Source organism: Microcaecilia unicolor, chromosome 10 (assembly GCF_901765095.1).
Source record: "Microcaecilia unicolor chromosome 10, aMicUni1.1, whole genome shotgun sequence".
Classification (NCBI taxonomy): Eukaryota; Metazoa; Chordata; class Amphibia; order Gymnophiona; family Siphonopidae; genus Microcaecilia; species Microcaecilia unicolor.
Window position 1 is genome coordinate 21655639 of NC_044040.1, and position 14494 is coordinate 21670132.

A 14494-nucleotide genomic window follows, 5' to 3' on the forward strand; every position below is an offset into this window, starting at 1 on the left:
TACCTGCTGGGAGACTGAGAAAATACTGGGGCTAAGGTCACATGGCCAGGGCTCCTATTGGCTCTCTAGAGTCAGAGTTTTTTCTCAGTCTCCACCTGCTGGTAGGCGAGCACAACCCATCAGTCCAATCCTGGTCCGGTCCGGAGGGACGCTAAGGAATACTGCTTAATCGCTTTGATGCCACTTACCTGCCAGAATGTTGGTTTTCTGTATATTGATGGACATATTTGCCCTTTACATGGCCAGATCAGGGGCGTAGCTACGTGGGGCCACGGGGGCCTAGGCCCCATAGATTTGGTCCTGGACCCTCCCCTGCCGACAACCCTCTCAACCCCCCCTCCCGTCGCCAACCCTCCCCCGCCTTGGGCTACCTTTGCTGGCGGGGGACCCCGCCAGCCGAGGTCCTCTTGCTTCCCGCCGAAGGCTGTGTTCTGTTTCTGACGTCCTGCACGTTGTACGTGCAGGACGTCAGAAACAGAACGAAGCCTTCAGCGGGAAGCAAGAAGTCCTCGGCTGGCGGGGATTGGGGTCCCTCGCCAGCAAAGGTAGGCGACGACGACGGCGGGGGAGGGTTGGCGGCGGGGGGGGGGGGGTCGAGAGGGTTGGCGGTGGGGGGGGGGGGGGCAAAGTTGGTGGTGGCGGCGGTGGCACGGGGGGGGGGGGGGATAAAATGTGCCCCCTCTCCTGGACTCTGGACCTCCCTCCCGCCAAAGTCTGGCTACGCCCCCGGGGCAGATGCTATCTGTTCTAAAAGTAGCCACGTTAGGGGAGGCATCAGAAATTATCCTTTCCTGGGAATATTTATCTGCTAAATCCTGAGCAAACTAGATTATTATATCATCATCTATCTGGGCATTTCTAAATATCTATGCAAAGACTGCAGTCCCTACAGAATGTAGCAATTCGTTTAATCTTTTCTCTTAAAATAAAATATGATAAGATAACCCTTTTTTCGGTTTTAGTGCATTGGCGCCCCTTAGAAGCCAGAGTTCTCTACAAACCTTTCTGTCTGATATTTAAGATCCTTTAGGGCACAGTGCTGAAGTTTGTGTTTCAACTTATCTGTGGGCCAGCAGTTAACTGATATAACCTAATACGCAATTCTATGGTTTTATCCTTTCCAAATCCTAGAGAGATTTCATCTGTGAAAGTGTTTTCCTCTTTATTTTGTTATCAAGCTGCTAGTGTTTGGGTCTACTCTACCTAGGGAGACATGCTCAAAACTCCGGCACTGAAAATACCGCCATTACAGCACCAAAAAGGCACTTCCCAATGCGCAGCGCTAATTATATGCAAATTTTATGCGCGCTGTTAGCACCAAGCATTGGGAAGCATGGAGGGACATGCACACAAGACCTGTGCGAAGGTGTCTGCGGTTCTCCACTGGTCTTCCCAAATAAGCAAGACTTCCCAAACCTTACCATCTGTTTGCCTTAAAGCGAGGTTTCCACAGATTTTGAAATGAAGCCTGGCAGCGGAAGAATCTAGTCCCGCCTCTCTTCTCCATTTAGGGAAGGGCTCATATGTTGCCACAGCTAAGTACATAAGTATTGCCACACTGGGACAGACAAAAGGTCCATCAAGCCCGGCATCCTGTTTCCAACAGTGACCAAGCCAGGTCACAAATACCTGGCAAGATCCCAAAAAAGTTGAATACATTTTATGCTGTTTATCCCAGAAATAAGCAGTGGATTTTCCCCAAGTCAACTTAATAATATTCTATGGACTTTTCCTGCTAAGCTAACCGCCTTTACCACATTCTCTGGCAATGAATTCCAGAGTTTAATTACACGTTGAGTGAAGAAACATTTTCTCAGATTCGTTTTAAATTTACTGCTTTGTAGCTTCATCGCATGTCCCCTAGTCCTAGTATTTTTGGAAAGCGTAAATAGATGCTTCACATCTACCCATTCTACTCCACTCATTATCTTATAGACCTCTATCATATCTCCCCTCAGCCGTCTTTTCTTCAAGCTGAAGAGTCCCCAGCCCGCTTTAGCCTTGTCCTCATTTTTCCATGGTTCCCTCCCCCCCCCCCCCCCCGTCTCCTCCTCCTCCCTTCCTTTTTCCCTATGTAGTTTTTCAGACAAGAGTATGTCTCTTCAGTATCACTGCCCTATTCTTTCCTGTTTTATTGTAGTTCCTTTCTAAACTTTGAATTTATTAGATTGCAAACCACCTGGATCTGTCAGTTAGGTTAGGCGCCATAGCGAGTTTGAATAAATATGCCTACATATGTGGACTGGTCTGGAGGAACTAAAGGAAAGAAAATTAGCAGGTAAGAATTTCCCCTTAGACAAATTCCTGGAAGAAAAAAAAAAAGTTAAGGTAGTCCTGGGTAAACCACTGCGTATCCCTGGGGGTAAGTAGCATGGAATATTCCAATTTTTGGATACTGCCAAGTATTTGTGGCCTAGATTGATCACTGCTGGAAACAGGATGCTGGGTGAGATGGACCGTTGGTCTGACCCAATATGGGAATTTTTATGTTCCATTAACTTGTTTCACTTCCTGCCATTTGCGTAACTTATGAAATGCATTATTCAGGAGCAATTAATAGAAAGTTACAAAAACAACTGAAAGAAATGCATTAATCATGTGAGAAATAACAGCCACATTTTGATGAATTGCCTGTTTTTTTTGCAACTCATTTGCTTCTACTGGAACTGTACAGCACGGCCCCTTAACCACTGGGTCAGAACGGAGCAACAACCAGGGCTGTGGAGTTGGTAGTACACCAAACCTTTGACTCCAACGCATCTATTTTTCTACTGTCTGACTCCGACTGATATTAGGCTTAAAACTTTTTTTGTTCTGGATCTAAAGTACTGGTAAATAACATATGTACTACTACTTTAGTAAATATAACTTATATTTACCAGTACTTTAGATCCAGAACAAAGATTTTACATAAATAAAACAAGATGGCAGATAAGAGCCAAGAGGCCCATCCAGTCTGCCCATCCACTGCAACCAGTGTCTCCTTCTTTCCCTAACAGATCCCATGTGCCTGTCCCACGCTTTCTTAAATTCAGACACAGTCCTCAGCTCCTCCACCAGAAGGCAATTCCACGCACCCACCACCCTTTCATTGAAAAATTATTTCCTTAGATTACTATGTAAAATCTAAGTACATAAGTAATGCCACACTGGGAAAAGACCAAGGGTCCATCGAGCCCAGCATCCTGTCCACAACAGCGGCCAATCCAGGCCCAGGGCACCTGGCAAGCTTCCCAAACGTACTAACATTCTATACATGTTATTTCTGGAATTGTGCATTTTTCCCAAGTCCATTTAGTAATGGTTTATGGACTTGTCCTTTAGGAAACCGTCTAACCCCTTTTTAAACTCTGCCAAGCTAACCGCCATATATTATAGCACTCCAATATTGGGGGTATAATATATGGCAAAAATGTTTAAATGCTTACCTTGGGGACTAAATGTGGGCAGACAGGGTGCTGGAGTTTATACAGGCCCATCCAATGTTCAGCTGGGGTCGCATAACTTAAAAAATCTTATTTAAAGTGCTGCAACCCCCCCCCTCCCCAGCACCCCTCCTTCCTTCCCACCCTCCCCCAACCCCTCAAAGTTTAACCCCACCAAACTCACCCCCCAGTCCCGTCTCCTTCCCCCCCCCCCCCCCACGAGCCTACCTCTGATCCGTGGTGCTCTAGAGGGTCATTGGGGGCAGGAGAGCAGCTCCCTCGTTCCTGCCCCTAGTGGCTGGCCTCACAAAATGGCTGCTGTGACCTCTCACAGAAGCTCACTATACTTGTGTATGCTCTAGGGTATTCCACTGGGCAGGAGCCTCTCCTGATCACTCAATTGCTTTGAATATCGGCCCGTATATAATGCTATAAGTTTTATAAGCTGTAGTCAGAAGGGGTACATTTTATCAAATGACTCCACCCAAATTGCTTCCAACTCTGACTCCACAGCCCCGGTTAACAACTTACCTTTTTACTCTGGGAAAGTGCAAGTTAAGCCTTTGGAGCCCCCCCCCCCCCCCCCCCACACACACTTCTCTTCAACTAATATAGGTGCAGAGAGGGAGAGCAAGCAGACCATGTGGAGACACAAGCACAGACCAACACACGTCTTACCAGGCTGAGCTCAGCTCGTCTCTCCTTCAGCTTCAGTTTTCTGCGATCCTCCAGAGAGAACTCCACAATTGGCCTCTATGCGCCGGAGCAAAAACACACAGTGTTAATGAGAGCAGCTTTCAGTGTGCTTTACAGCTGCACGCTGCAATGACAGCCCTCTCTTGCAAATCTCCAAACCCTACTTTCATACCACACGCTGCAGAGCTCAGCAAGACAAGAGAAATTCAAAGACAACACTTGTAGGCTGTAGAATTCCCTAGGGCAGTGATTTTCACTATTTTTGAACTGGGGACCACACTGGCAAAACAACTTCAAGTGAGAACCAGGGTCAGTGCTGGATAAAGTGGACGGTCCCCAGAAGTCTAGATGATAAAGTTTAGGGTTTTTTTTTTTTTTTTTTGGGGGGGGGGGGGGGGAGGGAGTCCCTTCTAATGCTATAGCTAGTATAGTTGCTCAAGTGTACTCAGAGTAATGTCTCTTCACCCCCACCCCGGACTGTTTTAAAGCCCTGACCTGTCCCAGAGTCTTCCTACAGGAAGTGGACCCTGGGACAGCAGTTTTGCTTCCTTCCAGCATCATCTGCACGATGTCCAAACTTTTACACTGTTCGCATAAAAAGAGTTTTGCAAGAACTGCGTGGCAGTTGATATGCTGCGTAGCACCAACTCGCTAATTACAGAGCAATTGTTCTGGAGACACTGCCAGCAACACACCTCTGGATAAGGTGGGGAGGAGGTATGTATTGGGAGAAGAGAGTAGAGAGCTGCATGGGAACGGGGTTTGCGGGATTCCCGCAGGGACGGAAGCAGTTCTGCGGGGTTCCCGCGGGGATAGAAGCAGTTCTGCGGGGTTCCGGCGGGGACGGAAGCAGGTCCTGTGGGTTTCCCGTGGGGATGGAAGTTCTGCGGGGTTCCTGTGGAAGTGTAAGCTGCACTGCATCAGCCTCTCATCTACCGAGTACCTTGAGTGCTGTCTCCTCCTCCTCCTCCTCTTCCTCCTTGCTTTAACAGCACAAATGTGGAAAGTCTTCCGTTAAGGAGGTGGTAGAGACACAAATGATGATGGAATTCAAAAAGGCTTGGGATGAACACAGAGGATCCCACAAATGAGAAGACGAATAGACTGGAGTGGGCTTCAGCGAGAACTCCAGCAGCTGGAACATAAGTATAGGGCCAGATAGACTTCTATGGTCTATGTTCCAGAAACACATTATATACTTTCTTTCGTGTTTCTGGAACATAGACCATAGAAGTCTATCTGGCACACTCGATTTAATCATGAATTGATAATGAGTGTGACTATTGGGCAGACTGGATGGACCGTTCAGGTCTTTATTTGCTGTCACTAACTATGTTACAATTAATCCTCTTTGCTCCCGGGCTGATGCGCGGACCTCAGGTCTGACACCTGACCTACTGGTGCGTGCATGTGGTGACCTCTCAGCACACAGTGCCAGAAATCAGAGACAAATCTTACATGTGCACACCAGAGTGTTCTAAGTTTCAGCTTCCATTCCTTCCTTGCCTACAGTGATGTGGCTCAAATCCAGAGAGAGACTGAGGGAGCTGACCAGAATTTTCTTTTATGTACCATTAAATTCTTGTGGGGATGGGTTAAATTCTTGCGGGGACGAGTGGGGACGGGTTGTGATGGGTTAAATTTTTGCGGGGATGGGTGGGGATGGGTAAGATTTCTGTCCCCATGCAACTCTCTAGAAGAGAGTTAGGGAACCTCACCTAGGGTCGCTGGAGGCGTCACTAGTCATCGGAAATCGCAATGAAGAACACTGCCCTAGTGAGACTAAAACGTCAACTATTACATTTTCTATTATTTATTCCTTGATCTTTTATACTGGCTGGGCTGTTTCATACAAGCATACACAAAACACTCTCTCCGAGATGTGATTACAGGATGTGGAGCCAAGAAGGGAGTCCTAAAGAAGAAAACTGCGATCGTCGCTGGATATCTGTCCTCTAAAAATGAACTGAAGACATGACAGGAACAAGCAATGCCTTCACCCACCTCAGGATGCCATTAGCTAAATGTCAGGAAGAGAGAGGGAAAAAGAAAAGAGAGATCTGGGAAGAGGGTAAAGCCTGATTAGAGACACCCATCTCTCTCATTAGTGATGTCTGTCTTACAACTGCTGCCATACAGTACCAATCCGTCACTGATCTGTCTGCCCCTAGTAGGGTAACAGATTTAATCCATACCTTGTGAGGTCCAAACAGGTCCGGGTTGTTGTTTACATGGCGCAGAGCAGCCAGGGCATGCTCGTGCTCCTGGAATTCCACAAAAGCGTAACCCAGGGATTGGCCAGTGCTCTTCTTCCCGCCTTTGCCCCGTAGGTCCCGCATCACACGACACTAGGGGAGAGAAAGTTATGGTCTCGTGCATACTGAATAACTTCTGCTCTGCAGGACTAGAGACAATCCAGGCAAAGGCCACAAAACGCTAAAGATGTGACAAAAGCCTTCTAAACTAAGACTTAAAGACCTAAATATAAGTACATAAGTAATGCCATACTGGGAAAAGACCAAAGGTCCATCGAGCCCAGCATCCTGTCCCCGACAGCGGCCAATCCAGGTCAAGGGCACCTGGCAAGCTACCCAAACGTACTAACATTTTATACAAGTTATTCCCAAAATTGTGGATTTTTCCCAAGTCCATTTAGTAGCTGTCTATGGACTTGTCCTTTAGGAAACCGTCCAACCCTTTTTTAAACTCTGCCAAGCTAACCGCCCTCACAACGTTCTCCGGCAACGAATTCCAGAGTTTAATTATGCGTTGGGCGAAGAAAAATTTTCTCCGATTTGTTTTAAATTTACTACACTGTAGTTTCATCGCATGCCCCCTAGTCCTAGTATTTTTGGAAAGCGTGAATAGACGCTTCACATCCACCTGTTCCACTCCACTCATTATTCTATATACCTCTATCATGTCTCCCCTCAGAGAGAAAAAAGGGGATATGACAGATGACATTCAGACACTTCAGATATATAAGTGCAGGAGTAAATTAGAAGCTAGAATACCAGACTGACAACCAGGAAAGCCCAGTTCAAATCCTGCTGCTGCTCCTTGTGATCCTGGGGCAAGTAACACAATGTATTTCTCCACTTTTCAAGAAAAAACAAAACAGCAAAGATGACCAACAAAAGCAAAAAACATAAAATATGTATTTAAAAGATGAATCCATCAAAATCAAAAAATTACATAAAAAAGACGACACTTTGGATGTAAAAGTGAAGAATCAACTTTATTAGCCAAACTGTAGCAGGGAGATAGGGACTCGACACAGCTGTGTTTCGGCCATACTGGCCTGTGTCAGGAGTCTTCTCTGCCGTCTGTTGATCATTAATTCTATCCAAATATAAAAGAATATGTGTGTCAATAAACTGAAGCTATAGTGCTCAATTGTACTGGAAACAAAGTTGTTGAGCGGAGAAGATCAGAGCAGCGTCTCTGATCTATGCATAGTTGATTCTTCATTTTTACATCCAAAGTGTCGTCTTTTTTATGTAATTTTTTGATTTTGATAGATTCATCTTTTAAATACATATTTTATGATTAATTTTAAATTTTGACCTTTTTTATATATATATATATATTTTTTTTTTTTTTTTAATATTTTTTGTTTTTTGCTTTTGTTGGTCATCTTTGCTGTTTTGTTTCTTGTTGATTTCCTTGCGAAGACTGGTTTCTTCTGTTTTTTGTACTACTTTCTCCACTTTTCACCTCTCCTCTCCTGCTTTTATTATTTTTATTCTTCTAATGGCCTTAAGTGAAGGGTGGTACAGAAGTGAAAATAAACAAAAATGTAGTTTTGAAAACATAAAACTAAGCCTGCTGTAATCCCCCTCCCACCCCCGCCTCTGTTCAATGTGGTTAAAAGCATAGGATGGGCTGTTTCAAGCTGTCAATTTCTGCGGTTTACCTGAAGAAATGACTTTGAAAATTAATTTAAAAGAAGTGTGGGCGAGTGGTGCAATACACCAATTTGTGGGGTAAGGGAAGTGGTGTCTGCACAAGGACCAGCCGAGCCTCTGTCACATATTCCTTCAAGCAGATAAGACCTTTAAGTATCACAGGTGCTCCCTAGAAATGGCATTATACAGCTCTCTGCTTTAGTCAGATGATATGCTAGATTCCAGGAATAATTATACTTCAGGGCTACATGCACTGTTTGTCCAGGTATTCTTTAGATCACTAGATAACTCCTCCTTTCTTTAGATCACTAGATAACTCCTCCTTCAAAAGTACATAAGTGCTGCCATACTGGGACAGAACGAAGGTCCATCAAGCCCAGCATCCTGTTTCCAACAGTGGCCAAACCAGGTCACAAGTACCTGGCAATATCCCCCAAAACGTACAATACATTTTATGCTGCTTATCCTAGAAATAAAGCAATGGATTTTCCCCAAGTCCATTTTAATAATGGTCTATGGATTTTTCCTTTAGGAAGCCATCCAAAGACTTTTTAAAACCCCGCTAAGCTAACTGCTTTTACTACATTCTCTGGCAACGAATCCCAGAGTTTAATTACACGTTGAGTGAAGAGAAATGGCCTCCAATTCGTTTTAAATTTACTACTTTGTAGCTTCACTGCGTGCCCCCTAGTCCTAGTATTTTTAGAATGAGTAAAAAAAGCAATTTACGTCTACCCGTTCAACTCCACTCATTATTTTATAGACCTCTATCATATCTCCCCTCAGACGTCTTTTCTCCAAGCTAAAAGAGCCCTAGCCGCTTTAGCTTTTCCTCATAGAGAAGACATCCCAATCTCTTTATCATTTCCGTCACCCTTCTCTGTACCTTTTCCAATTCCACTATATCTTTTCTGATATGCGGTGACCAAAATTGCACACAGTATTCGAGGTGAGGTCGCACCATGGAGCGATACAAAGGCAATATAACGTCCTCATTTTTGTTTTCCATTCCTTGCCCAGAGTCACAAGGAGCTGCCTGTGCCTGAAGTGGGAATCAAACTCAGTTCCCCAGGACCAAAGTCCACCACCCTAACCACTAGGCCACTCCTCCACTGTTGCTAATATTTGAGATTCTACGTGGAATGTTGCTATTCCACTAGCAACATTCCATGTAGAAGTCGGCCCTTGCAGATCACCAATGTGGCCACGCAGGCTTCTGCTTCTGTGAGTCGTCACAGAAACAGAAGCCTGTGCAGCTTTCTACATGGAATGTTGCTAGTGGAATAGCAACATTCCATGTAGAATCTCCAATAGTATCTATTTTATTTTTGTTACATTTGTACCCCGCGCTTTCCCACTCATGGCAGGCTCAATGTGGCTTACATGGGGCAATGGAGGGTTAAGTGACTTGCCCAGAGTCACAAGGAGCTGCCTGTGCCTGAAGTGGGAATCAAACTCAGTTCCTCAGTTCCCCAGGACCAAAGTCCACCACCCTAACCACTAGGCCACTCCTCCACATTCTATTCTTAGCTGCCGATGCACACTGAGCAGAGGGTTTCAAAGCATCACCAGCTTTAGAGCTAAATATCTAGCAGCACTACCAATCTGTACCAGGAGCCACCTTTCTCCCACAGATTAATTAAAGATGGCTTCTCCCCCTGATGCTATCCCTCTTCCCAGTGCAAGCCCCAGGATTCCTCCCCTTCCACGCACAGGAAGCTCCACCACCCACACACACACACATCATCCGTGATAGGGTGGCACCAGGCTTGTGCCTCACCTCTTTTATCCGCAACCCCTTGCTACGCCCAAGTGCCTGTATCAACAGCTGTCGCAGTTGCTTGTCCTCCACAGATTTTGGGATGTTGTGGACACACAGACGCGTCTTTGAGACAAAAATGTTCTGATCCTGTAGCTTCAGACGCTTCAGCTCCTCAAACTATGAGAAAGAAAAAAAAAAAAGAGTGAGAAACCAGTTACTAACAGGGAAACAGAGGGCGCCTGTGTTTTTAACTGTATGGTATTAAGTTCAGTGTCTTATTTAGGATATTCAATTTTTAGTATTGTTTAATGTTTTATTATCCATTTTGAGCTACTTTTGGTAAACAGATTACACAAGTGAATTAATAAAGGAAGAATATAGGCATGGGGAGAGAAGAATCTATTTCCTGAGAAGGACGCAGGTTGCTTTTACACATTACAGCCTGAATAGAAGACAGGTCCTCTTTCACACAGTACACGATTAGAGATTGCATCGAAAACCAGTCTCTTTGATGGACCTGGGCCTTTAATGAGAAATATGACAGGATCTAAGAATGCAAGATGCTGCTTATAACCAGGGGCGTAGCTAGGTGGGGCCACGGGGGCATGGGCCCCCGCAGATTTAGAGCTGGCCCCCCCTGCTTTCACACAACCCCCGCCGCCGAACTTCCCCTGCCACCGCCAGGAACCTTTGCTGGCGGGGGTCCCCAACCCCCGCCAGCCGAAGTCCTCTTCAGCGCCGGTCTCCGGCGTGTTGCTGATCTGGATTCTGTTTCTGTGAGTCCTGACATCCTCACAGAAACAGAATCCAGATAAGCGAACGCGCCGGACTCGGAGACCGGCGGGGGGTTGGGGACCCCGCCAGCAAAGGTACCTGGTGGTGGCGGGGGAGGATTGGTGGCTAAAATGTAACCCCTCACCTCGGGCTCTGGACCTCCCTCCCGACAAAGTCTGGCTACGCCCCTCCATACTGCAGGCTGTCACTGACTGCTTCTCTGCCTTTTAGCTAGGATTGCTAAGATCAGCTGAGGACTGTCCCCTTTTTTTTGCCTGAGATCAAGAAGCTGTACATTATTAGAGGTGAGGGCTTAATGTCCTACCCCCCTCCCCTGACTCTATTAGGGAAATTAAGTTACAACCATCAAACACGTAAGAAAATTAAACTTCATGTCAAAAATTCCCAAAGCAGGGAAGTAACATCAGCAAAGATAGTCACCTAAATCAGGGAGCCAACATTAATTTAGCCAGAAAATGAGAACACCACACCCATACACCTAGGTATCCCCCTGGTAATATCCAAGTTCAGAAGCCCTCCAGGGATCAAAATATGGCTTTGTGGAAGAAAGCAGAGAGGTTATGATAAGCAGGCCGGTAAGGCGCGTGAATGGGCTCAGAGGCTGACAGCAAGGAAGGAAGAGAGAGAGAGAGAGAGAGAGAGAGAGAGAGAGAGAGAGAGAGAGAGAGAGAGAGAGAGAGAGAGAGAGAGAGAGAGAGAGAGGAATCCAGTAAAGCGGCCTCATTCACAAGAAGTGGAAGGGAAGTTGTAAGAAAGCCTTCAGATCAGTGAAAAGTGAAATCTGAGAAACTTTCGCAGAGATCTGAAAAAATCCTTGTGGGCCACCAAGAGATTGAGATGGAAATAAGTGGGGGAACAGAATGAGAAATTGTGGACATTCCAAAAAAAAAAAAAAAAAAGTATATGTTTAAAACCCACTGAAAACTGCCTCACAAAGAATTCCTCACAAAACTGAGGATTTGGAAAACCAGTTGCATAAAAAACAACATGAGGATTAGAGTAGTCCCTGAAATCCTGGAATTCAGCAGCTGTCCTGAGGCGATAAGAAAAATCTAATGCAGTGTACTGGAGTTGGAGGTCGCAGACAGCAACGGCGGCTGTATGAAAACTCATCCAGTATACAGATGTTTTGGGCCACAGAAGGTAAACCTCCCCAGAGACATTGTACCATGTTTGCGTAACTTTGCTGATAAAGAGAGCTTGATGACCAAGGTAGAGAATGACACGGGGACCAAGTTTGTCCCCATCCCCTCAGGTTCTGTCTCTGTCCCCGCCCCATCCCCATGAGCTCTGTCGTCATCTGCAGAAGTCTCGAACAATTATGATTTTATATTTAAACTAGCCGTTAAGCCCGTAAAAACGGGCGAGTATTGCAGCCCTCCTCTCTCCCCTGGCCTCACCCCGTCCACCGTCCTCCCCCCCCATATCCAGCGACCCTCCTCTTTCCCTTGGCCTCCCCCCTCCCCCATATCCAGCTACCCTCATCGCCGCCGCTCCCTCCCCCCTCCGTGCCGGGCCCCCTGCACTGACCTGACAGCACCTCTCACCTCCATATGAAAGCGCTGTAGGCAGCAGCAGATCGCTCTGTGCTGCCTGCAGCGCTTCCACACTGAGGTGAGAGGCGTTGTCAGGTCAGTGCAGGGCGCCCGATACGGAGGGGGGGGGGGGCGGGGATAGGGGGGAGGTTGTTTCGCGCGATATTCCTTTCCAGGCGGCGTCCGACAATTCGACTCCGTTTCCCTCTCTGTTCCGCCCTCTGACGTCATGACGTCTTGACGCGAGGGCGGGACAGAGAGGGAAGTCTGTACTGCGCATTTGCAAGTGAATACGGTCACTTGCCGTTTATATGTTTGATATTTTTAATAAAGTATAAAAAGGAGCAATATGCTGTGGAACTGTTATGTATAAATTACAAGTAGAAAACCAGCGAGTACCTTTAATAACCCCCCTCACCACCACCCTTTACCCTTCCAACCAAAAATAGCTGATTTCTACTACCCCAAGGAATCCTAATCCACCCTATTAAAAATGTCCAGGGGTAGAAAATACAATCCATTCTGTATGCCCTAGAGGGGAGAAATATGCCCTATGAAGCACTGTCATGATTTTTTAATCTGTGGATGAATAAGTCATCAACAATATCAGGATTCAGTCTACGTCCCCTGTCTTTTACAGTCCTTCCTGCAATAGAAGATGTCTGGTAGCTGGTAGCAGGATATACAGGATCCCTCAAGCAAATTTGCTAGTTGTGGCCAGCATGTTTGCTCGTCTTTCCAAAAAAATCAAAATATCTTTGTCTGCATCACTCAAACACAAATAACAGTCCAGTTCATTAACAGGCTTCAAAGTATAAAATGACACGGGGACAAAGTTTGTCCCCGTGGGATCTGTCCCCATAAGCTCTGTTCCCGCCCCCGTGTCATTCTCTAGACCAAGGCTGGACCAACTGGACCCATCCAGTGGGATAACAACAAAACTGAGATTTACACTGACATCTCCCATATTACCCTATTGAGAAGGAAGGAGGTCAGGGAGGTGATGCCCTTTAAGTGGCTACTTTGGGAAGCAGCTCATGGTGAATGGGTTGAGTAACCGAGTTTATGTTTATGTTTGTTACATTTGTACCCGGCGCTTTCCCACTCATGGCAGGCTCAATGCGGCTTACATGGGGCAATGGAGGGTTAAGTGACTTGCCCAGAGTCACAAGGAGCTGCCTGTGCCTGAAGTGGGAATCGAACTCAGTTCCTCAGGACCAGAGTCTACCACCCTAACCACTAGGCCACTCCTTCACTGTTGCTACTATTTGAGATTCTACATGGAATGTTGCTATTCCACTAGAAGTCGGCCCTTGCAGATCACCAATGTGGCCGCGCAGGCTTCTGCTTCTGTGAGTCTGACGTCCTGCACATACGTGCAGGAAGTCAGACTCACAGAAACAGAAGCCTGCGCAGCCTTCTACATGGAATGTTGCTAGTGGAATAGCAACATTCCATGTAGAATCTCCAATAGTATCTATTTTATTTTTGTTACATTTGTACCCTGCGCTTTCCCACTCATGGCAGGCTGAATGCGGCTTACATGGGGCAATGGAGGGTTAAGTGACTTGCCCAGAGTCACAAGGAGCTGCCTGTGCCTGAAGTGGGAATCAAACTCAGTTCCCCAGGACCAAAGTCCACCACCCTAACCACTAGGCCACTCCTCCACATTTCTCTGTGTGGACAAGTCACTGATATTGTATATGTTTTGATCTTTATTGTAACCCACTATGACTCCTTGAGGGAAATCAGCAGGCTACAAAAGTTGGAATAAAATAGAAAGCATAGGATGTGCAAGAAAAGGAAGGTCTCTGCATCCTGCAGAAAGACAAGACGCTGGCCCTCAAACAGACGCTGACAGAGTACTGTTGGCAGTAAACGCCTGGAATGGGGGGACAGGTTTACGACAGCATTCCATGGGGAAATAAAGACGTAGATGTGGCAGAATGAGCAGTGAATGCGGAGTAAATGAGAAGGATGCACAGAAGTGCTGTGAGAGAGTGCATAAATCATAGACACCAACATGAATGACCAAGGAAATACACAGCGGAAGGGGAATAGAAGAATTAGCAATATGGATGGAAATTAGACGCTTAAGTCACTCACCCGCTTTCTCTTGTCAAGATCAGAGGCACTGATTGCTTCTGCTGCTTTTGTCCCTTCTCGGATCACTGCAAGGAAACAGAGATTGTGTAAGAGTCATCCAGTTCTAGCAAGAAGCAACACTCTACCTTCCTACTAAGTTACCATCTCTTCAAGCAAGCCTACCCAAATGCCCCAACCTAATCTCACCAACTTCCACCCCCAATTCTGTTCTGACTTAAATACCAACCTCTCATCCTTCTCTTTCCATCTCTCCTTAATTTTATCCCT

The 14494-nt window shown here is 46.2% G+C and overlaps 1 protein-coding gene across 2 annotated transcripts in view; it reads right to left on the reverse strand.

Annotated features, from left to right (window-relative positions):
* The window catches only part of RBM28 (RNA binding motif protein 28), a 61950-nt gene that overhangs the window by 11984 nt on the left and 35472 nt on the right, over positions 1-14494 (reverse strand). For both annotated transcript variants that reach the window (XM_030216341.1, XM_030216339.1), the window contains exons 13-16: positions 14228-14292; positions 9810-9968; positions 6317-6469; positions 4104-4178 (exon numbers count right to left, since the gene is read on the reverse strand). In XM_030216341.1, coding sequence (XP_030072201.1) covers positions 4104-4178; positions 6317-6469; positions 9810-9968; positions 14228-14292 — 452 coding nt within the window. The remainder of the gene's footprint in view (positions 1-4103; positions 4179-6316; positions 6470-9809; positions 9969-14227; positions 14293-14494) is intronic.